The sequence below is a fragment of the Trachypithecus francoisi genome, unplaced genomic scaffold (genome assembly GCF_009764315.1).
Source record: "Trachypithecus francoisi isolate TF-2019V2 unplaced genomic scaffold, Tfra_2.0 Contig00090, whole genome shotgun sequence".
Lineage (NCBI taxonomy): Eukaryota > Metazoa > Chordata > Mammalia > Primates > Cercopithecidae > Trachypithecus > Trachypithecus francoisi.
Genome location: NW_022680471.1, coordinates 214,662 through 239,285, shown reverse-complemented (window position 1 = coordinate 239,285; position 24,624 = coordinate 214,662). Strand labels below are relative to the sequence as shown.

At 48.3% G+C, this 24,624-nt stretch overlaps 1 protein-coding gene and 1 long non-coding RNA gene across 14 annotated transcripts in view; both read right to left on the bottom strand.

The window, feature by feature from the left end:
• Positions 1 to 550: 550 nt before the first annotated feature.
• TRAPPC10 (trafficking protein particle complex 10) overlaps positions 551 to 24,624 on the bottom strand; it is a 99,898-nt gene continuing 75,824 nt past the window's right edge. For 12 of the 13 annotated variants that reach the window (XM_033227677.1, XM_033227942.1, XM_033227764.1 and 9 more), the window contains 10 exons: positions 22,796 to 23,310; positions 21,206 to 21,347; positions 18,504 to 18,662; positions 17,544 to 17,773; positions 15,890 to 15,990; positions 13,758 to 13,884; positions 11,566 to 11,736; positions 7,271 to 7,448; positions 2,607 to 2,801; positions 2,050 to 2,288 (listed from right to left, as the gene is read on the bottom strand). In XM_033227677.1, the coding sequence (XP_033083568.1) occupies positions 2,050 to 2,288; positions 2,607 to 2,801; positions 7,271 to 7,448; positions 11,566 to 11,736; positions 13,758 to 13,884; positions 15,890 to 15,990; positions 17,544 to 17,773; positions 18,504 to 18,662; positions 21,206 to 21,347; positions 22,796 to 23,310 (2,057 nt within the window). Of the gene's footprint in view, positions 2,289 to 2,606; positions 2,802 to 7,270; positions 7,449 to 11,565; positions 11,737 to 13,757; positions 13,885 to 15,889; positions 15,991 to 17,543; positions 17,774 to 18,503; positions 18,663 to 21,205; positions 21,348 to 22,795; positions 23,311 to 24,624 lie in introns of all 13 variants that reach the window. The other variant, XM_033227410.1, reaches the window with a different exon arrangement.
• LOC117093385 lies at positions 5,513 to 6,395 on the bottom strand. The gene is made up of 2 exons (XR_004441128.1): positions 5,943 to 6,395; positions 5,513 to 5,903 (listed from the first exon to the last, which is right to left on the bottom strand). It is a non-coding gene; the product is annotated as an uncharacterized LOC117093385 (long non-coding RNA).

The window sequence follows — 24,624 nt, the reverse complement described above, 5'->3', positions numbered from 1 at the left end:
GTAATTGGGGGAAAAAACTGATAAATTTGATTTCATTCCATTTTCAGGCAGTAAGAAAGCACTGTAAACATTTTAAATTTCTCCTTCACTTTCTTCCTCTAAATATATATGAAGTTGGATAATTTCATCCTGGGAGTAGAACTAGATACAAGAATATCAGAGAGTAATAAATAAAACATTTAATCACATTCCCTCTTCCAGAAGGTAAGAGAGAAAGGGTAAGAGGGAAAGCTACATTATGGACTGGGGAAGCCTCCCAGGCTGACAACACGGATTACAGGCTCTTCTGACAGAATCAAATCTCCCATCTCTTTATTCACAGGACTTGGTAGAAATGCAGGGCAATCGTCAATTTTTACGATAAAAAAACCTTATTTTAGAAACCCTAAACTATCATTAGATTCTGAAGTTCTAATCTGCTAACTAGTTTGACCAAGTTTGTTAGTTTTAAACTGCACACGAGGAAGATAAATTTCTGGGAAGTTTAAATACACAATTATTTATCTTCTTTACATGTCTCCAGTTTCTACAAATGAAAAAGACGTAGAAGGAAAAAAAAATCACATCACCTTTATTTATTGAATGAGCTAAAAGACAACACAGAGAATACTGGAAATGACAGCTGTCACGTTTCCCCAGTCTGTGCCTCCTTCCTCCCACGCCCCACTGCCTCCCACAAGCACCGTGCTGGGCGGGAACCCGGTGCTCCTTCTCTCCACGACTTGCACATCCACGGGGATTCACACGAGGGCCACTCGCTGCTGGACCCGATTCTATCTGCTCGCGCTAATCTTGTCAAGTTCAATTCCAAGCACGCTTGCCCAGGAAATTAAGAGTACTCTATTTCATATGTACAAAAATACATCACTTTGGAGAGCTGGAAAAGGTTTAATACGTACAACACTTATTTACAAGCTGTGACTTTCACACCTGTAAAAACAAACACACTTATTTTTGTCCTTGATTTTTGGTGCAACTTACACATAAACATTACATCAGTTAGTCTGTATTTTTAAAAATAATAAATCAACCATATGTACAATTAAATTTACAACCGAAAGCAAATAATCCATTGGAACAGTGTGACTGCAACTCAGTAGACCAGCGGAGGACATTCCAGGACTTGAGTCCTTCCCTACAACCAGACTGAAAACCCACTGAGGACCTCTCTCATCCTCACGATGGAACATCTTAATTTCTAAGACTTAAGGTGCAAAAGAAAAATAATGATTATACAGCTACAATGACATGTAAAGACTTTAAAGGGACAGAAAAACGTATTAACCCCCACATATATAATGATCATTAAATTAAATACATATTTAACTCCCAGTGCATATGATATTCTATCAACATTATAGGGGACATTTCTCCCTAAACCACCTCACCGCCGAGGAGTTCCTCACAGCCGGGTCTCAGCTTTCTTCAGTACCTTTCACGTGGCTCCGGCTGATGGGCCTCCAGGTCCCCCAGCTCTGGCATCCCAAGGCACAGAAGGGGTTATGATCCCTCCCTCCCCCCACCCACCTCCCCTAGAAGGGTGTTACTCTAGAAAAGCACGAGAGGATCTGCGGTAAACGGCTGTTTTACCCCTTAGGGGACACAAACCCCGATCAGGAACCTGGACAGCTGTGTGACCAGAAAGGCACACACATGTCACTAAGAATGCAAGGCCTGCTGAGTGTCTACCTGAAAGACAAATGGCCTTCCACAAAGAGCCAGCAGACAGAGGCTGCTTCGTGGAGACAGCATGGGTGGCAACTTTCATGAGCAGCGTGTGAGGTAGGGGGAGGGAGGCTGGAGCTCTGAGTAAGTGGCGTGGGACGCCAGCATGGGGACGGGGTGAGAAAAGCAGGAATCTGAGATCACAGGCGGCATGAAAACAACAACAGAACTCGCTGGCCAGCTGCATGATGATGCTCTCTGACGTCCCCACAGCCAGGCAGGACCACTGAAGGTCTGGCTGGAGCCAGAACGGAGAAGAGTCCAGTCACAGTCCCATAAAGTGCACTCCTAGCTGGGCCATGGCATGTGTTCACCCCAGCGCTGTCATGTTACACTGACTTCCAGGACGTGGTCATCTTGGCTGGGGATGACCAGGACTTGCGTGCCTGAGCTGGAGTTGAAGACCTGGCCGGCCGGCAGTGCCTGCAGCCGGGGCATGGGCAGGCCTTTGTGCTCACTGCTGCAGGCCGAGTGCACGCTGCCCCTGCTCTTAAGGCTGCTGCTGTCTGGCTGGTCGTCCCCGTGCTTGTCTACTGACAGGCTGTCATTTTCTATCCAGCTGTCTGCAAAACACACAGGAAGTTAGACCCAAGCTGTGCCCACACTCACCTGGGGACTGGCAAAGCCACATGGAACCAGGCTGAATGTGCAGAATGCCACCCGACGCTGCCCCTTTACAGAGCACTCTGCGCACAGAGGCTTGGTTTCAGAGCAGTGCCTGAGATTCTAACAGCAGACGAGGCTTCTGGTACCAGTTTCTCCTGGCACTGAAAACATGCCGCCAGTTCTCACACCTGCTCACTCACAAGCGTATCAGCTCTCGCACAAAGTCATCACCTGCTTGAATACTGAAGGTAAACTTTTTCTTAAAAAGTCCTTACCAGCGTCCAGTTGGGAGGAGTGCGCAGAATGATGGGGGAGGTACTTGAACAGCCTGACGTCGGGCAGAGGGAGATACCCCGCGAAGAGCGGCATCACTTCCATGTGGACCCTGTGAGTGGCCCGAGCAGCCACTGGCATGGAGATGACACCGCAGCTTTTCCCACACACTGCCCAATTGCTACTGTTGTCGACAACTGAAACGAGAGGAAGCGCTGTGTCACCCAGGACGGGCCTTCAAGTACTCGGGCGAGAGTCACAGCCATCGTTACCTAATCTTCTTACCCAACGGTGTCTGACAAAACACCGCGGACACAGAGCCCAGTGCCTTGTAGCTGCACCTGAAGATATAGCCATGCACTTTCACGGTGACAACACCTATTTCACTGAGTCCAACTTCAATTCGTTCTGGATTAGAATGAATTATGCTGGACGTGTACAGAAAACGGCATTTTTCCTGTGAGGTTAATAAATGAATTAATTTTGATTTCAAATTTTTGTGTCATCTTCCAAAGTATGGTTACTTTGGCAGTTAAATGAGTTCTGTCTGGTAAGTGACAGTCTCCAAGACCACTGGGTCTGAAGCCAACTCTGCCACTCAGAAGAGCATCCCAAGGCCTCTAGGCTCGATGACCTCTGTATAGTGGTGAGAACACCACCAGCCTCACAGAGCTGCTTTTTAAGGATGGAAAGAGATATGTATGAGGGAACTACAAAAAGTTCACGCAAAAATGGAATCCAAAGATGCAAACAGAAAATATAAGCTTTATTTCTCAACATAAGCCCCACTAAAGTCAAGACATGTTTGTAAGCAATGGATGCCATTGCTTACAATGCCATTTAGTCCATCCCTGAAGAACTGGGAGGCCTGAGAATTTAGCCATGTCAAGGCAGTCTTTTTCTACATTATTAGCCGAATAAAAATGGGTGCCTTTTAAAAACTTTTTAAGATCAGGAAACAAAAATAAGTCAGAAGGAGCCAAATCAGGTCCATAAGGTGGATGCCTCATGATTTCCAACAGAAACCCTCGCAAAGTTGGGCTCGTTTGAGGAATGAGCAGGAGCATTGTTGTGGTGGAGGAGGACTCTTTGGTGAAGCTTCCCCAGGGGTTTTTCTACCAAAGCTCTTGCTATCTTCCTCAAAACACTCTCATAATACACAGATGATGTTGTCCTTCGACTCTCCAGAAAGTCAATAAGCAAAATGCCTTGAGTATCCCAAAAACCTATTGCTGTGGCCTCTGCTCTTGATTGGTCTGCTTCTGCTCTGGCTGGGCCACCCCACCTCTTGGTAGCCATTGCCGTGTCTGCTTTGTCTTCAGAATGGTACTGGGAAGGCCACACTGCATCTCCTGTTAAGGTTCTTTGAGTAAATGCTTCAGGATCTTGATCCCATGTGTTTGAAGTTTCCATGGGAAGCTCTGCTCTGGTTGGCCGTGGACCTGGGTGTTAGGGTTTTGGCACCCACTGAGTGGAACGTTTGCTCACCTTTCTGTCCTAATTGCATAAGCTGAACCAGTTGAGATGTCTGCGGTGTTGGCTCTCATTTCTGCTGTTAATTGTCAGTTCTCTCCAATTAGAGCATGAAAAAGGTGAATTTTTTCCTTGACAATGGATGTGGATGGTCTGCTTGCTGTGGCCTTAATCTTCAGCATCATCTCGTCCCTTCTTAAAACAAGGTATCCATTTGCAAACTACTTAACTCTTTGGGGCACTGTCCAAAGAATTTCATAAACTTTTCATAAAGCATCAATGATTTCACCATTCTTCCACCCAAGCTTCACCATAAATTTGATGGTTTTTTTTTTTTTTTGAGGCGGAGTTTCTCTCTCGTTGTCCAGGCTGGAGTGCAATGGCGCAATCTCGGTTGACTGCAACCTCCAGCTCCTGGGTTCAGGCGATTCTCCTGCCTCAGCCTCCCAAGTAGCTGGGATTACAGGTGCACGCCACCACACCCAGCTAATTTTTTGTATTTTTAGTAGAGATGGAGTTTCACCATATTGGCCAGGCTGGTCTCGAACTCCTGACCTCAGGTGATCCGCCTGCCTTGGCTGCCCAAAGTGCTGGGATTACAGGCGTGAGCCACCGCGCCCGGCCAGTGTTGGCTCCTGATTTAATTTTACCAGAATTCACGTTGCTCTGAGAGGGGCGCTTTTAAACTGACGTCTTCTCCTTCTTAGTGCCTCAAACTCGATCCTGCTCAGTGAGGAGGAGCTTATTTTGGTGCAAAAAGTATTGAAATCCATGCATAGTTTTTTCATAATGTATCTTCCGTGATTTGTTTGAAGAACCCTTGTATGTAAAGCATTTAGTCCCACTCCTGGGACATGGTAGTGTCTTAATATATGGCAGGTGTTATTATTAACACTGATTATTAAAACAACCCTCATGTAATTCAATGCAATTCAAACACCTAAGTGATCATTCACTGGGACCAGCCCTGGAGATATGAAATGAAAGTAAGCAAGACAGGATCCTTGCCATCCAGTAAGCAAGACAGGATCCTTGCCATCCAGTAGTAGTTGGCCTGGCAAAGAGGTCACAGCTTCCCATCATGAGGACACCGAGCAATCGCCCAGGGGGAGTGAGTGACCAGAAGGCCATGAGCAGCAGAGAAGGGCTCAGGGAGATGGACATCCGGTAGGTAGGAATGGCAGACCTTTGAGGACAGGGGCTACTACAGGACACACAGAGGCCCTAGGAGTGTCCGGAGGAAGGCAACGGAGTGACGGTTCTCAGAGTGTGGCTCTCAGGGCACCCGCAAGCTCATAGCTTTCACACTCCTGCCTTTCCACGCTGCTAACCTCGGTGCTGCTGGGGCAACCACAATGGCATGACTCAGGAGCCAGATCACTGCCATGAACTCACAGCAAAAAACCAAAACAAAATGCCACACTTCACAAAGTAGTCAAAAGTGTTCATTTTATTAAATTCAGCTCCTGAGTACACTTTTTTTGTTTTTTAATTGTGAAATGTTTATAGACTCACAAGAAGTTGTAAAAATAGTAGAGGGGTCACAAACCTTCATCACCAGCTTCACCCAACTGTGCCATCTCATGTAACACAGGAAGCTGACATTGGTAACATACAGTGAACCAGGCTGTAGACCCCACTGGATTTCACTACAGAATGAACCAGGCTGCAGACCTCACCGGATTTCACTACCGAGTGAACCAGGCTGCAGACCTCACTGGATTTCACTACCAAGTGAACCAGGCTGCAGACCTCACTGGATTTCACTAGAGTGAACCAGGCTGCAGACCTCACTGGATTTCACTAGAGTGAATCAGGCTGCAGACCTCACTGGATTTCGCTACAGAGTGAACCAGGCTGCAGACCCCACTGGATTTCAATATGGAGTGAAGCAGAACGTAGACCTCACTAGATTTCACTACAGAATGAATCAGGCTGCAAACCCCACTGGATTTCAGCACCTTTTGCAGGCATTCTTTGGGTCTAATTCTATGGCATTTGTCACATGTGTAGATTCTTGTAACCGCCACAGCGGCCCTGGCCCAGAACTCTCCATTACCACAGAGGACGGCCTCCTGCTGCTCTGTGCAACACTGCCCCGCCCTCCTTCTGCGGCTGGCATTTTGAGGGTGTCATTTAGAAACGGAATCACACAGTACACCTCCTTATAGGACTGGCTTCTTCTTAGTACAATGCCCTTGAGATCCAACCACAGCACTGCGTGTGTCAACAGTCCCTTCTGTTTCATTGCTGAGGAGGAATCAGATGTGCCAGTTTGTTTAACCGCTCTCAAGCTGAAGGACATTTGAGTTATTTCCACTCTTTTTTTTTTTTTTTTTTTTTTTGAGACGGAGTCTTGCTCTGTCGCCGGGGCTGGAGTGCAGTGGCCGGATCTCAGCTCACTGCAAGCTCCGCCTCCCGGGTTCACGCCATTCTCCTGCCTCAGCCTCCCAAGTAGCTGGGACTACAGACGCCCACCACCTCGCCCGGCTAGTTTTTTGTATTTTTTAGTAGAGACGGGGTTTCACAGTGTTCGCCAGGATGGTCTCGATCTCCTGACCTCGTGATCCGCCCGTCTCGGCCTCCCTCCACTCTTGAGTGCTTGTGTTCTTGACATTCTCGGGGTCTCTGCTGCAGAATGACAGCTGGCTCAGGGAAAGCACGTGGGGAGCGCTCGGTGCTGTGAGCCGAAATAGCCGCTGTTTTCACAGAACACCCTTTCCACTTGCAAGAGTGCTGGGGAAGCTAGTTATTCAGTGTTGGGTATTTGGCAGACGTTCGATTAAAAATGAATGATGTAAGCCTGTCACTTCAAAGAAAACAACATGAGTATTTGCTGCCAATGATGCCATCTGAGACTTTGAGCAAAAATCAGAATTTTGGAAAACTTACACTTGCCACTGTGAGCTTAAAAGAGTCCTGAGGCTCCAAGCTCTCCCTGAGAGATCACAAATGCAGATTTAAAAAAAATATTGTCAAACAAGAGGTGCCCCCATTTGGAAGATCTGCACAACTCAGGAAGCCATGCTTCTCATGTGACTAACGGCACAGGGTGTCATGCTATGATGCCTGGGTAAAAGAGCCACTCAACATGCAAGATGGGCCAGGTGCAGCGCCTCACACCTGTAATCCCAATACTCTGGGAGGCCAAGGCGGGAGGACCGCTTCAGCCCATGGGTTCGAGACCACCTACCTTCATACATAAGCTTTGTCGAAAAATGCTCATCAGATTCGGTCAGTGCTTCATCCTTATCCACCTCCAAGAGGTCTGAGAGCCTCGTGATCGACACCTCCAGGGAGCAGAGGGAGCCTGTTCTGCAGTACTCCATTCCCGAAGGGGGAAAGATCTCAGCCTTCACGTTGTATAATGTCTGGGCAGGAAAGGGAGAGAAAAGAAAGGAAATGTACCTAACTGTTCTCAAGAAATGCAACTAGAGGCAAAAGAAGAGCTGCCCGCAGACCCTGGAGAGCTGAGGAGAGACACTTATCTGCTCGGCTGGCCTTAGAGCAACTGTGGCCACTCACTCTCAACAATTCCCATGGGAGATGTAATGTTTTCGGAAGTCCTACACCCCCAACCTTAACATCCTTCTTCAAATTATGAACATTTCCAACTGCAGGAAGAAAGGATAGCACAGCGACCCTCCAGCCGCCTATCACCCGGATCCCGAGATCTCAGCATGTTGATGCCTCAGCATCACCAATCGAGCCGTGTACATTTCTGTATTTGCCTGAGGTACTTTAAAGCGAATTTCAGGCCAGGCATGGTGGCTCACGCCTGTAATACCAGCACTTTGGGAGGCCGAGGTGGGCAGATTATTTGAGGCCAGGGGTTTGAGACCAGCCTGACCAACGTGGTGAAATCCCATCTCTACTAAAAATACAAAAATTAGCCGGGTACAGTGGTAGGTGCCTGTAATCCCAGCTACTTGGATTACTTAGCAGGAGACTCCCTTGAACCCAGGAGGTAAAGGTTGCAGTGAGCTGAGATCACGCTGCTGCACTGCAACCTGGGTGACAGAGCAAGACTGTCTCAAAAAAATAAATAAATAAATAAGATAAAAAAATAAAGCAAATTTCAGATAACCTATTATTTTGCCCCATCTACTTCAGTATGCATTACTAAACACTAAGGCCTTTTTCTTACCAAAACACAAAGCTATTATTACAACTAGCAAAAGCAACAGGAATTCCTTGGTATAACCCAATTCAGTCCATAATCTACTTTGTCCATGTTTTCCTTCCATAATCAACCTATTCTCAGTGGTTATTCAAACACGCTTAACATTCTACCACCACCCATGGCAAACAATCACAACTCATCCGCCACCGCAAAGATGAAAAGGGGCTCGCGCAGCTCCACTTCTGAAGGGAAGCGGGTGTGTGCGCGCGCATGTGTGTAATACAGTACAACTTGACTTAAAAGTGTTCTACTGGCATTGTAAAACGTTCAAAGAAGATATTTCAATATATTAAGAGGTGTCTGTCTGGAGTCTGAGGCCAAGATGAAGTCGTCTGCTGGGAGTTCACAGCCTAAACAGCAGTCCCGAGAGCGGCCTTTCTAGGTGATCTCCTACCAAATCCCCAATCACCTCTGTTCAGACATGGGACAAACTCCCACCAGTCTCAAGAGGGGTCATGCTGGGACTTCCTGATGTTCTCGAGCCACAGGGCAGAAAGGATCCCAAATACACAGATGCCAAAATGCCTGCCGTGGGCCCGGATACCCGTAGGTCCTGGGAACGGAAGCAGTGGAATGCTGTGCTAGAGGCCCCCTGAAACACCTCCTCCTTCTGAGAAGCTTCTGGCTGGAGCACCGTGTGAATGTTTCTGAATCCAGCAAAGAATGCAGATTGGCCTAAGGGCTTCAAGCACACCCAGAGTTGCAGTAGGACAAAGTGGGGTGTGCTGAGACCTGCGTGTGCCTGAACACTGCTCTCGGCTGCATCTGGAAGGAGAGTGGCTGGGAGAAAGCACAGTTCAGGGTGAGCAGCAGGGGCCTCACCTGGCAGCACCTGGAGCTCAGGCACAGTGACCAGAACCGCGGAGCCTCTTCAGAGAGACATGCGAGCGCTTACAGCCAGCTGGTCTCTGACAGCGAGGCCAGGGTCACCCCACAGGGAGGAAAGCATCGTTATGACAGATGGGATAGGGACACCTGATGGGTCACTTGAAAAGAACAAATTTGGACCCCACCTCTTACTATACACAAAAATTAAGTCAAAGTAGATCACAGACCTAAATATAAGTGCTGAAATTACGAACATCTTGGAAGAAAATGCAGGAGAAAATCTTTTTGACCAAAGGCAATGATTTTCTAGGTCCAAAGCAAAAACTTCAAGCAATAAAAGAGAGAGTTGAATTAGATTTCATCAAAATTTAAAACTTTTGTGCTTCAAAGGACAACAAATGGAAGAAAATATTTGCAAATCATGCATGAGGACCTGGTACCTAGGATATATAAAGAACTTACAATTCAATAATAAAAAACAAATAACCCCATTTAAACACGGGGAAAGGAGTCGAACAGACATCCTTCCAAAGAAGGCAGAAAAATGGGCCACATGCCCACGAGAAGCAGCACAACATCACTAGCCACTGGGAAAACGCCCGCCAACTGGAACGGCCACAACCCAAAACACAGTGAGACAAGTGCTGGCAGGACACACAGAAGCTGGGACTCTCTGGGTCCCAGCTGGAATCCACTATGTTGCTAGTGGGAATGTAGAGCCCTCTGGAAAAAGTTTGGCAGTTGCTCAAAAAGCTAACCATAGAGTTACCCATATGACCCAGAAATTCCACTCAGGTCTTTACCAGGAGAATCGAATAGATACGGTCACATAAAACCCGTACTTTGGGCCGGGCGCGGTGGCTCACGCCTGTAATCCCAGCACTTTGGGAGGCCAAGGTGGGTGGATCACGAGGTCAGGAGTTCAAGACCAGCCTGGCCAAGATGGTGAAACCTTGTCTCTACTAAAAATACAAAAAATTAGCCAGGCCTGGTGGTACGCGCCTGTAATCCCAGCTACTCCGGAGGCTGAGGCAGAGAACTGCTTAAACCTAGAGGCGTGGAGGGTGCAGTGAGCCACGATTGCGCCACTGCACTCCAGCCTGGGAGACAGAGCAAGACTCTGTCTCAAAAAAAAAAAAAAAAAATTAATAAAATAAATAAAATAAATAAAAAAAACCACACATACACACACACAAAAAAAACCTGTACTTTGGCCGGGCACAGTGGCTCACATCTGTAATCCCAGCACTTTGGGAGGCCAAGGCAGGTGGATCACCTGAGGTTGGGAGTTTGAGACCAGCCTGACCAACATGGAGAAAGCCCGTCTCTACTAAAAGTGCAAAACATTAGCTGGGTGTGGTGGTGCATGCCTGTAATCCAGCTACTCGGGAGGCTGAGGCAGGAGAATTGCTTGCACCTGGGAGGCGGAGGGTACGGTGAGCTGAGATCGTGCCATTGCACTCCAGCCTGGGCAACAAGAGCAAAACTCTGTCTCAAAAAAATAAATAAATAAAAATAAAAATCATGAGCCAGGTGTGGTGACATATGCCTGTGGTCCCAGCTGCTCGGCAGGCTGAGGTGGGAAGATCATGAGCCCAGAAGGTCCAGGCTGCAGTGAGCTATGATTGTGCCACTGCACTGCAGCCTGGGCGACAGAGTGAGACCCTGTCTCATAAATAAATAAATTATTTATATATAAATTATTATTATAATATATACTATTATTTATTTAATAATTTGTGATTTTATTTATTCATTTAAACGTATTAAATAAGGCATTATATAAAACATGAAGGTCAAAACAATTTGTCTTGTTTGGAAGAAGATAGAAAAAAACTGCTAATATCAAAACTATAAAGACAAACACTTCAAATCAACATGGTTTGACAATTTCAAACAGTAAAGAGAAGAAAAGGAAGTATCACAAAATTGCAAAACATTAAGTCGAATAATCTCCCTAAAGGAACACAGCACACACCTCTATCTACTCACCTAGCTCAAGGCTACTCTTCATTCCACACTCAAATTGGCTTCTAAAACATGATGCACAAGTTCTAAGAAAATCTTCACAATATTCAGCTAGCAAGTTTTCAGCTTTTCTTTGAAAAACTAGAGATATGCCTTAGAAAGCAATGCCCCTGAAGATGAAATGACTCCAAGAAATATTTCCAGGGAGTTACTAAGTCAACATGAGAAAGGGAAAAAGAAGAAAAATGGAGTCTTGGGGCTTCCAAATGACAAACACTCCTCTTAGAGATGCCCCCAGGAGTGTGGGCATCTCACATGTGTCACTTGAGAAGGACCTGGGGTTCTAAAATAAAGAGAGTCGATGATTCAACTACCCCAGCACCTGTTTTTCTCCAGCTGCTCCTTCATTATGTTGGCAGAAGCTGTCTATTCAGTTCTTCAGATGATAAAGAACATAATGCCATCTTTCATCTTTCCACCCCACCCTCCCAAAACAATACATCACTTACAAAAAAATTTTCCACTTTAAATTCATAAATATACGGCTTTAAGGAGATAGACAGCTGTTCCTCAGAAACTGGGGAAAATCCAACAGAGAACCGGCAATGCAGAGAAGGGGGAGGCTCTTCTGTCCACTTGAGTTCCCAGACGAAGAACACCGACTGCTTGCTGTAGATGGGCTGGAAAGAGAGTCGGGGGTCACTGTTCACACAGCACCATAACCGCAAAGACAACACAGACACTGCAGAGAAACACACGCCATGCGAAGGGTGCGGAGCAGACACCATGGGCAGGCCTCTGCCTCACAGCACGCCTCTGCACGCTGCTCTAGGCCCCACAGCACCTGTCCCTGCCCTGACTCCCTTTGCCTGGCCTTGTCCCAGCAGAAGATTGTACAAAATTGGTAAATCTTTAATTTTTTATGATTCCATAAGTTTTGTATCATATGAGATCATTAAAAAGTAGCTTCATTTTTTTTTTTTCTTTTTGAAACGGAGTCTCCCTCTGTTGCCCAGGCTGGAGTGCAGTGACATGATCTCGGCTCACTGCGACCTCTGCCTCCTGGGTTCAAGTGATTCTCCTGTGTCGGCCTCCCAAGTAGCTGGGATTACAGACGCATGCCACCATGCCCAGCTAACTTTCTATTTTAGTAGAGACGGGGTTTCCCCGTGTTGCCCAAGAGGGTCTTGAATTCCTGAGCTCAGGCAATCCACCTGCCTCGGCCTCCCAAAGTGCTTGGATTACAGGTGTGAGCCACCGCGCCCCATCAATTTTTTTTCCCTTTTAGAGACAGAGTCTCACTCTATCACCCAGGCTGGAGTGTCATGGCACGATCACAGCTCACTGCAGCCCAACCTCCCAGGTTCAAGAGATCTTCTCATCTCAGCTTCCTGGGTAGGTGGGAATACAGGTGTGTGCCACTATGCCTGACTAATTTTTGTATTTGTAGAGATGGGGTTTGCTATGTTGCTCAGCCTGATCTCAAACTCCTGAGCTCAAGTGATCCACCCACCTGGGCCTTCCAAAGTGTTGGAATCACAGGTGTGAGCCACCATGCCCAAAGGATATTAATGGATATTAATTAATATATAGTATATCCCATGCAGCACCAAAACAGGGGAATAGATCATCAATTAATTAAAAAGTACATCTTGGCTAGAGGTGGTGGCTCACGGCTGTAATCCCAACACTTTAGGAGGCCAAGGTGGGTGGTTCACCTGAGGTCAGCAGTTCAAGACCAGCCTGACCAACATGGTGAAACCACGTCTCTATTAAAAATACAAAAATTAGCTGGGTGTGTTGGCGGGCGCCTGTAATCCCAGCTACTCGGGAGGCTGAGACAGGAGAATTGCTAGAACCCAGGAGGCAGAGGTTGCAGTGAGGCAAGGTCACGCGATTGCATTCCAGCCTGGGTGACAAGAGCAAAACTCCATCTCAAAAAAAGATAAATAAAAATTTAAAAAATAAAATAAAAAGTAAGTCTTTATATCCAGCCAATTATTTTATATTTAAATTATTTTAGGAACCAGCACAACCTGATGTATGGGTTGAACACCGCTATTACATGTAGAGTCCACACCTAAAAGCACAGTGACAAGCTCCAGGACTATCTGAAAGAGCTGAAGGATTAGTGGGGGAGAATCCTTTGAAAATGCTGAAGATTCAGACATCCATTAAGAAAGCCTTCGAGCTCTAAACACTCAGCATTTAGTGCCTAAAAACATATGTGAAAAATCAACAGAAAAAGCAAGGTCAAGATTCAGCCAGGCAGCGAGGCATAAACAGAAAAAGCAAGGTCCAGATGCAGGCACGAGCATGGCTCTTTCACAAAGGCACCAACGTGTCGGGCACCATCGCTCTGGCACTGGCAGGCATCACGCTCCGGGCAGAGTAGAGCAGTGCCCATGCAATCAACAGTGCGTTCAAACAGAAGCTTGTACCTGCACACATCTATGCATAGAGTGGGACCAGTTTCAGATTTAATTCTTCTAAAAAGAAGAATTCATCCATCCAGCCACCCACTTACTCAGCAGCAAGCCCCGATCCAGCCTCAGGGCAGCCGGAGGAGCTGCACAGGAGCCTTTACTCATCAGCAGTGCAGCTGTTCTATCTAAAGGCTCGATCGCAACACATACTACGTCATTTCCGTACACTCTGGTTCTCTGTTGAGAAGTTATGCTCAGGTCTACACAATGTTTACCTGCTGGGACTGCGTGTTCAGTGGTACTAGTTGCAGGTCGGTACTATCACTGGTATCTACAAGATAACTATCTGACAGCTGAAAGTCAAGTTCTGACAAATTCTGGACACAAACTTGAACATATTTCCTAAAGCGGAAAAACAAGAAGTATTATTTTGATATGTAAGAACTTTATTAAATATATCTTAGCTTTGTTAAGGAGACCCTCTCTGTCTGGGGAATCAAAAAAGCAGCAAAGCAAAGTAAGCTACGTTGTTGCATATGTTTCTCCTTCAGATTTCACACCGAAAAGTGTCAGAAAAAAATAAACCTTTTTGGCTGGGCACGGTGGCCCACGCCTGTAATCCCAGCACTTTGGGAGGCCAAGGTGGGCAGATTATGAGGTCAGGAGATCGAGACCATCCTGGCCAACATGGTGAAACCCCATCTCTATTAAAAATACAAAAATTAGCCAGACATGGTGGCATCTGTCTGTAATTCTGTAATCCCAGCTACTGAGGAGGCTGAGGTATGAGAATCGCCTGAACCCAGGAGGCAGAGGTTGCAGTGAGCTGAGATCGTGCCACTGTACTCCAGTCTGGTGACAGGGCGAGACTCCGTCTCAAAAAAATAACAAATAAAAATAAATAAACATTTTTAAAGAGGCGATTTCTGTGAGGAAATGGAAGAAAGAATATAGTTTCTGACCAGCCTTATTATAAAGTGATCATGGCTGGTCACCCTCACTGGCCTGTGGGGAGCCACAGGGAGAGAGCAGCGGCCCTCCTCATTAGAGGTGAAGACTCTCCATTGAGAGATGAAAGGCGGGGCTTATCTCCATTTCCATTACATGCAAAGCTTTGAAAAATAATAATAATAGTTATTATTTTTTGAGACAGAGTATTGCTCTTGTCACCCAGGCTGGAGTGCAATGGCACGATCTTGGCTCAATGCAACCTCCACCTCTCGGGTTCAAGCAATTCTCCTGCCTCAGTCTCTGGAGTAGGTGGGATTACAGGTGCGTACCACCATGCCCAGCTCATTTTTGTATTTTTAGTAGAGATGGGGTTTTCCTATGTTGGTCAGGCTGGTATTGAACTCCTGACCTCGGGATCCGCCTGCCTCGGCCTCCCAAAGTACTGGGATTACAGGCGTGAGCCACCGTGCCCAGATGAAAAATAATTTTTTAATAAGGTTCTTTTAGAGATTATTGATGTTTTTAACCATTAATATCTACAGCTCCCTTTGCTGTGATTTGAAAGGGAAGAAAAGCTGCTAGTATAATGTTCCATTCTAAACATGGTTCTGACATTTTTGTTTCCAAATTATCCAATCATCATCAATGGATAAAAAGTTGCGGTGAGAGGCCAGGCCAGCATCCCGAGTCCAATGATCAACGCTAGCACCATCACTAAGGTGGGGCACCTGGACACCGTGGGCCCCCCCAGTGCAGTCAATAGGAAGCACACAGCCCCGCCTGCCTCAAAGCAGAATCGGAGTCTACTCAAGCCTTTAGAGCGGCTGTTTTCCACCGAGGCAAGTCCGCCGCATCCAGAGGACACTGGGCAGTGTCTACAGACATCGTTGGCTGCCACACCTGGGGGTGGGAAGTGCTACTGGCATCCCATGGGAGAGCCTGGGGTGCTGCTCAACACCCTACAGCACACAGGACAGCCCCTACAACAGAGTTATCTGGCCCAAAATGTCACTCATGCTGAGCTTAAAAGTTCCTGTTCTAGAGGTTGTAGGCAATTGACAAGAGATACAGGGACACGAGAATTAGTTAAACAAATCCAACCAGATCCAGAAAGGTGGGCCTCCAGAGGAAACCTGGCCTGCGTGTGAACAAGCTGATGGCTTGAAAACAGGGAAGAAAGGATGAGCAGAGGTCTAGTGGTCTGATGGAGATTTTGGATCCCAAGTCACACAAAGCAACCATAAAAGGTCATTTTCAGATAGTTGGGAAAATGTGAATATGAACTGGGTGTCACAGGATACCAGGGAATTGTGAATTTTAAGAGACAAACAATGGCCTTGTGGTCACATTAGAAGACATCCTTTGTCATCACGAAGGCCAGCTTTGAACATTAGGAACCTCCACTTAGAAGAGTCCTGGGAAACCAGCCAGGGCCTGCACACCACGCCTCTGTTACCGTGTTCCTGAGGACAGCAGGGCGTGCGTGGTCCTGAAGGGCACACTGAAGGTCAGTGCGATGACCGTGGAGTAGATGGACCACGGGCAGTCAATCGACACCTGAGGAGGAAGCATAAAGACACTCTCTGACCACTCGCCCGACAGACAGCACAGCCACCACCACTGCTGCCCAGAGACACCTGCAGTGCCTGCCCACACCCTAGTCATTTTATTATGGCTTCAACCACTCGTTCTCCAGGAAGCAAAGCCTTACCTAACACATACACAAACCAACAAGAAATAGGACACTATGTCTACAGACAAGAGAAGCGAACACAGAACTGGCAAGACGTGCACCCGTCACCAGAATCATCTCAATGGCAGAAGAGCACAGCCGTCCCCTAAGCAGCAGACCCACCTGCTGCTCCCATAAACGCAGGACCACAGAGCCATGTTTCAATGTGCACAGGGTTTTGACACAGTGCTTTCAGTCATATATTTCCAGATGACATTAGTCAATGAGTACTCCATATTTAATGAGTTATCTAAGCATTTAATCCATGTGAGGCTGAATATGTAACTGAAAACCAAATCAGTTTAGGGGCACAGGGAGGACAAAGATATTACATCCCTTAAGGGCAGAAATGAGGCAAGTCTCAAGCCTTATTCCCCACAGGGAAGAGGTGAATACCCCAGCACGCAGTGTGCGTGCCACCAGTGCCAGGGAAAAGCAGGATAACACGGCACACAGCACCGATGCCACCAGTGCCAGGGAAGAGCGGGATACTCGGGCACACGGCACAGGTGCCGCCAGCGCCAGGGAACAGCGGGATACTCGGGCACCCAGTACAGGTGCCGCCAGTGCCAGGGAACAGCGGGATACTCGGGCACACAGCACAGGTACCACCAGCGCTGCACGTTCCTGCTGAGCTGAGCGCCACCTTCGCGAATGGTGAACGTCTGTGTGAGTTCAGGGAAAGACACTTCCTCAGGCATCTTCAAAAACTGAACACTACAACATTCTTCTTCAGGTGTGGACTTGTCTGGTAACTTCGTGCTTCGGAAAGATGGCACTCCTTGCCCTTTCCCACTGCTCTTGGGCATCTACTGCGACCCTCGGGCTGTTTCAGAGCCCTCAGGACTCATTTCTGGGCTACAAGACTTGGGCACACCCTGAGTCATATGATGTAGTGACACATTCCATGAGCTGATTTCCTGTGGATCTGGGACCGAAATCACATCTTTCTCAAGTAACTGTCAACGAGTACCAGTACCAAAGCCTAAAACGAGACCGCTCCTCCCTGGCTGAGCTGATGATGTTTCAGTGGACAGACACCGAGGCACACATGACACAGTCCTCCTCTGGCCTCGTCACTGGTCAAAGAGACATGACCCAAGTCTGATGCCCCTCATGCCTAGGCCTGCCCTAACCTCTTACAGGAAACTCCCTGGCCCCTGGAACTGAGAGGGAAAGGTAGAACTGGCTTGCTTCTGTCCTTGCAAAAAATGCACCCCTTATCTAAGAAAGGGTGATTCACAGAACTGCTAACCACACGGCCAGGGCGTCAGGAATCGGAAGGAGCCAGGCTACCAGCAGGCATCGCTACATCGCCTTTCCCAGCAGGTGGGCAGGCCCCACAAGCTAAGTAAGCTCCTCCACTGCCCCGACTCACTTTGTGGTCTGTGGTAACCATGCAGTGGCCAGTTTTCTGTTTGTCCTTATGCTTCCTGTGGGGCTCTGCCATCCCCAGCATGTCACTCTCCCCTCCGAGTGCTGGGGCTGAAGGTAAAGAGAGAACTTCCAGTTCAAATTCGATCACATGGTACGCAGGCGCAACAGGCAGACTGATGCTCGTGACCTTGTCAGAGGACTGAATCCGGAGCGCGGCATCAGAAGACTGTTCTGCGAAAGACAGAAAAAGTCACTTCAAAGCTGTTCTCTCGGTTTCACTTGTCCTTTTCCTTACAGCAGGTGATGGCCCAGCAGTGAGGCCACTGCTCAACCTCTCCCGCTCCTGAGCACCTGGCAGGCAAACCCAAGAACCAAGCCCCTAGGAGAGAGCGGCCCAGTGTGAAAGCCGGCAGGCAGGAGCCCAGACCCATCATTGCTCACAAGCTGAAGACGGGAAAAGGACATTTCCCACGGGGACCACCCAAGCCCTACGCATGTCCCTGCATGACCTTCTCCTGTTCCGGCTCATCTGCAGATCCACCCCCACCCCCAGGGGAGCAGGGTCCTCCCCTTCCCCTTCTTCATGGCTGGGGCTGGGAGGATGGAGTGCTCAGGGCTCTCAGCAGCACCCACGAGGGCAGCTCTGCTTTGCTTCTCGGGAGCAGGGCCAGCCCGGGGTGGACAGGGTCTGGCAGGCATCGCTGTGCAACGTGGCGCCACAGCTCCTATCCTCATCAGGCAAGCAGTGCTCGGCCATTCAGCGTGTGGGCCGCTGCCGGTTCACCACCTCAAATGGGACCCCAGCACGGGCGCAAGGCCGCAGTGCTCCTATGGAACACTGATTTCAGACACTGTTGAGGGGCACTCAGCAGGACGGCAGCAAGGCCAGGCTCACCCTCACACCCACACAGCGCAGGGCAAGGTGGGTGTCCTCCTCGGGCCTGGGTGGACGGCACCTCACCTCTCGTGTTGGAGTAGACCATGGCCCTGCTCTCCGCCTGGCAAAGAATAAGCATGGCTTCTGCATTGCTGAGCTGCAGGCTGTCTCCATTCTTTATCGTATAATGGCCAGTAGTGACAGTGAACTTGACTTTCTGAGGAATGCCTGCCAGAAGGCTATCTAAAGGAAAAGAGATCACAGCTCAGCACCACTGCCAACCAGAAGACAGCAACTCAGGGCCTACAATGGGGTGAAAAGGGGCTCTGTTTCTTTTATTTACTATGAAAGATTTGCTCCTTTGAGATCTCCATGAATTCCCTCTATTTCCATTCCCTTCTGCCCTCACTTTTCATCTCAATGATGAAAAGTGAGGGCAGAAGGAGGGCTGAAGGAGAACCTTGCTGGGGAAAAAAGAATTCTGTGAGTCAAGGAGTCTTATCCCCATCTTGGTTTAGCAAGTCAGGGATTATGATTATGACTATGTCTCCGAGGGTCACAAAATTTGCCTGCCAATAAGTAGTAGGAGAGAATCAGATAATGAAGCTTAAGAAAAGACTATAAACAAAACTTGACTGTGTTGGTGCTGTTCAAATATTCAAGACATTCTCTGGCTTTTTCAGCTTCAGGCCACAGGCTTTTGGCTTAAGAGCAGTCAGCAGTCAGGTGGCCCCTCCTCACTCCCAGACAGCAGTGAGGGGCAGGAGTGAGCTGAGGCCTCTGAGAATCCTGTCGCAGGGAAGGCAGAAGGCAGGCAAGATACCAGGACTGGGGGGAGAGTGGACAGAGACAGCGGACACTAGGCGGGAAGCAGGAGCCAGGCCATGAGCCTGGCACTGCAGACGCTGGGCCATGGGGAGGGCAGGGCCTGCTGGCTGGTGCTTCAGCTCCCCTGCAGGAATCAAGTTCAGCTTCTCTACACAATGTTCCGATGGAAGAATCACTGGAGAGACCGACTGCTGTGTCCCACATCTGACAGCCTTTGCTGGTGGCCACGCAAGAGGCACAAATGCGGAAAAATAGGGAGAATGGGGGAATAACAGAAAAATGCTCTTTGTGATTTTTTCTTCCAAACAGAAGAAACAGGCAAATAAATAAACTGTTCCTAGCCTGAACAAAGGAGACATTCACTCACTCTTGTTCAGTTGCCACATGTTCTGCAATCATTTGTTTACAGCAACTCCTTCCAATTTTAGAACTTATCAGAAAGGACAATAGCTTTGAATTTCTCAAATGCCATACCAGATGGACAAGTTTAATCATCCCTTTCAAAGAAAACTTTTTTTTTTTTTTAAGAGATGGAGTTTTGTTCTGTTACCCAGGCTGGAGAGCAGTGGCGCAATCAGAGCTCCCTGCAGCCTTAAACTCCTGGGTCAGGAAGCTGAGGCTCCAGCCTGCAGCTGGGACTAGAGGCCACAGCGCATCACTCCACCCGGCTAATTGACTTCATTTTCTAACTTCGTAGAGATGGGGTTTTGTCATCCTGCCCCGACTGGCTTGCCCATGCTGGTCTCAAAGTCTTGGCCTCCCAAAGTGCTGGGATCTGAGTATAGATCACAAGTAAATCTAGTGTCTAGCATTTGAGACGTCCTTCTCAGCAGGAAAGTATACACACGTTGATGACACCATGGTGGACACGAGCTGCTCCTTGGCTAACGTGGCCTGTGAAACACACGTGTGGTCTTCCACCCATTTCCAGGCGCACCAGCTCCCAAATTCCTCACCATCTCCGAAGTCATGTCTTTTTGTAGGCGAATGAGATGCCTGGAGGCTGGCAGCTCCAAGGTAGCTTCAAGATGGGGACTGGCCACCAGAGTGACCAGGGCAGGATTAGAGGGTTGGGCCTTACAGCAGCGCCGCCCAACCTCCAGGGAGGAAAGAGGGGCTGCAGGTCAACTTGCTCGTCAGTGGCTAGTGGTGTAATCGATCGTGCCTGTGTCATGTCGCTTCCATAAAAGCCAAAGGACAGGCTCTGGAGAGCTTTCGGGCAGCTGAACACATGGAGATTCCTGGAGGGTGGCACCCAGGGAGGGCGTGGAAGCTCTGCACCGCTTTCCCCATACCTCACCCTCCGCGCTTCTTCATCTACATCCTTTCTCATAATCCAGTCAACGTGTTTCCCTGAGTTCTGTGAGCTGTTCTAACAAATTCTTCAAACCCTGAACGGGGGTTGTGGGAGCCCTGATTTCTAGCTAGTCGGTCAGAAGCACAAGTAAAAGAACCCTGGGCTGGCGGCTGGCACGGGAAGGGGGGGACTGTCTTGGGGACTGAGCCCTCACCCTGTGATGTCTGACGCCAGCTCCAGTAGACAGGGTCAGAACAGAATTGCAGGACCCCGCTGCAGGGCTGACTGCTTGCTTGCTGGCAGGGGGAAATCCCTGCACATTTAGGTCCAGAAGTCCGCTGCACTGATTATTAGGTTGAGGGAGCCAATAGAAAAAATACTTTGAGTTTCTTTTTTCCACTCTCAGAGCTAATTCTTCTATGTTTCTTATTTTCAGATACACCATGTTTATTAAATATGAAAAAGCAATTATAGGAAAGCAAATACTCAGATAAACAAAAGAGGCAGTCAGCTAGTTCCCAGGCAAATTTCCCATTATGTTACCCGAAATACCTCTTAAAGGCAGACACAGCTAAACACTACGAGAAGCCCGGCATCTCAGCAGGTCTCCTCAGAATCGCCCCTGCAGCGCACCTCCCGAAGGGCTGGGGACCCCACTCACCAGCCAGCGGCTCCACGTGCAGCTGGGGCTCCTGCGAGTACACGTCGTACTGCACAATGGGGTAGATGTGAGGGAGGACGAACCACACGGAGCCCACTGAGGCGCACAGCTGCCTGAGTGTATATGTTCCAGGTTCCTTGGCCTAGAGTCAAAAAATCAGGCATCTGAAACCAGGTCAACCCAGTTTTGTAGTTAGGAGCTCCCTGCGGTAGTGCTGTGTGCAGTGCTCTCTCTCAGCTACAGAAAGGCCTGTACTTCCTTCCCTCTTGTACCCCCTGCTCTTGTGGCCAAACCTCTGAGGGACTCTTCAGAAGGCCCTCAGAATCTCCCAATTCATGATTTTCTGAGTAACTGATGCTTAAATTTAACTTTAATAAGGTATTTTCAACTTTATAAACTGTATTTGTGGCATTCTTTTTTTTTGTGAGACAGAGTCTCGCTCTGTTGCCCAGGCTGGAGTGCGGTGGCGCCATCTCGGCTCACTGCAAGCTCCGCCTCCCGGGTTCACGCCCTTCTCCTGCCTCAGCCTCCCGAGTAGCTGGGACTACAGGCGCCCGCCCCCACGCCCACCTAATTTTTTGTATTTTTAACAGAGACGGGGTTTCACCGCGTTAGCCAGGATGGTCTCCATCTCCTGACCTCGTGATCCGCCCACCTCGGCCTCCCAAAGTGCTGGGATTACAGGTGTGAGCCACTGCGCCCGGCCTGTGGCATTTTCTTTGAGGGGTGTATTTACTAGACATTCAGCACGAGATTTAAGCCCTGCTCTAGACTAAAAGCGTGACAAACAGCTGTACTTTCCACAGGCCAAATCCTGTTAGGTTAGTGCAACTTACAAGACATACTGTGTCAGAGAAAACTTCATGTTAGAGTGGGTGAGAAACACCAGTTTTGACACCCAGCCAGCCACAAAGGGAAAATAAGGTTGAGCGGGAAAGTGTACCACCTTCTTGAAACCTCATTTTTTTTTTTTTTTTTGAGACGGAGTCTCGCTCTGTCGCCCGGGCTGGAGTGCAGTGGCCGGATCTCAGCTCACTGCAAGCTCCGCCCCCCGGGTTTACGCCATTCTCCTGCCTCAGCCTCCGGAGTAGCTGGGACCACAGGCGCCCGCCACCTCGCCTGGCTCGTTTTTTTTGTATTTTTTAGTAGAGACGGGGTTTCACCGGGTTAGCCAGGATGGTCTCGATCTCCTGACCTCGTGATCCGCCCGTCTCGGCCTCCCAGAGTGCTGGGATTACAGGCTTGAGCCACCGCGCCCGGCAGAAACCTCATTTTAACAAATGAGGGTGTATATTTTCATACGCAGGGGGAAAAGCCAACTGAATGCAATAATCCAATGAGTTAAAAAGCTAACTTAATCTAAGAACAAATATCTATGTTAAGAACTTCACTCAAAATGTATCGACTGTCAGAAAATTGTATAGATACGAAAGAAAACATCAGTGTGTTTTTGTATAAGGATAGAGACAAAAACAGGGTTAGGAGAACGAAGGACTCTACTCAGTTCTCACCACACTCCAGACAGTTCTTGCAAGCTCCATGGCCCTTCTTTACAAACTTGAAAGTTAAGTTCCCACCCTGAACGCATACCTGAGTCCTGAAGGTTATCTGGTTGGCCCCTGGTTCCAGGGTCACATGGCTGCACCTCAGCACGTGGGCCCCCTCCTCCAGAGCCACCCCCGAGGGCATCTCTAGAGAGGAGCTGCTCTCCTGCCTTCTCAGGAGCATGTGGACGTTTCTGCAGATAATCCCGGTCGTGTTCAAGGAGTTATCAGATGGGCTTCTCTCAGACATCTCATACAGCTCCAGGGCGGGCAAACTGTTTTGGGATACAGGGAAAGGTGCGGTCTCGGGTGGAAAGTTAATGATCCCGTTGGACGTCTTGTGCTTGGTAAGCCACTCTGCAGTCTTCCGGTAGCTGTTTTTCTCAATGCTGAAGTGGACATTGACCACAATCTGCTCCACATGAACGGGCACAGGCATCTGGCTGTACATGGTTATCTCAATGCACAGAACACCGCCCACATGGACCACGGCATTGGAAGGATCAAAATGGAGATCTCGCAGTTGTGCAAAGGACTGCATGGGTAGCACTATCTTATGACCTGTAAACAGACATTATCATAACTTATTCCCCAAGTCACACTTCCTAGCAGTAAGCAGCAGCAGGCCGTGGACACAGTAAGATTACTGAGAGCGTACTGGAGCAAGCAGCAGTGATGTGCAGAATAGCCAAGCCCAGCCTCTTGCCATCTTCACACCCCCCAAAAGTTATTGTGTCAAAAGCAAAATATTAACAAATACCTACGTAATGCCTAGAAATCATAAAATGTACAGAAGTTAACCTTCTCAAGTCTGCTTTGACAAACCTAAGGAAATACAGGTAAACTACCTCTCAATTCCAAACTAAAATTTGTAAATAGTCTAATTTCTAGAGCTATTTTCAAGAGATTCCAATATTTTCTCACCTACTTAAAAACATGCTCAGTGAAGACGTCCAAGTGCCCTGCTGTAATGTGGAAATAAACCCCAGGCGTTTGCCAGTCTACGAAGTCAGCTGATTAAACAAGGACCCCTTTGTGCCCCAGGCTCAGGACGGTAGCTACCAGCCAGGTCAGTCGCTGCTGAAGTGAGAGCCTAATGCTCTCTCTGGGCCCTTCTCACTCTGACCAAACTGTAAGTACCCTAGTTTTTTTTTTTTTTTTTTTTGAGATGGAGTCTGGCTCTGTCGCCCAGGCTGGAGTGCGGTGGCCGGATCTCAGCTCACTGCAAGCTCCGCCTCCCAGGTTCACGCCATTCTCCTGCCTCCGCCTCCCAAGTAGCTGGGGGTACAGGCGCCCGCCTCGTCGCCCGGCTAGTTTTTTGTATTCTTTAGTAGAGACGGGGTTTCACCGTATTAGCCAGGATGGTCTCGATCTCCTGACCTTGTGATCCGCCCGTCTCGGCCTCCCAAAGTGCTGGGGTTACAGGCTTGAGCCACTGCGCCCGGCCAGTACCCTAGTTTTGTCTAGAAAATCCACAAGGCTGCAGAACTGACCAGTTAAGTATTTATTAAATATTCATGAACTAAAGGACTTGCCACGACTGATGCCACAGATCATGAGAAACAGTAAACAATTGTGGAATATTTTATTCATATAGGGATACCAAGGAACGTTGGCAGGAAAATCACAACTCAAATAGTCTCAAATACAAAGCAGCAGATGTGGTCATGGCTCTACCAACAATCAGTTTGGGCATGTTAAAGACTCTACAAAGCCAAATTAATGTCATGATGCTTCTGAGAAACCCAACCAGATGGATCTCGTTTCCCCCTTTCTTTGAGACAGGGTCTCGCTCTGTCGCCCAGGCAACAGTACAGTAGCACCATCCTGGCTCACTACAGCCCAGTCTTCCTGGGCTCAAGTGATCCTCCCACC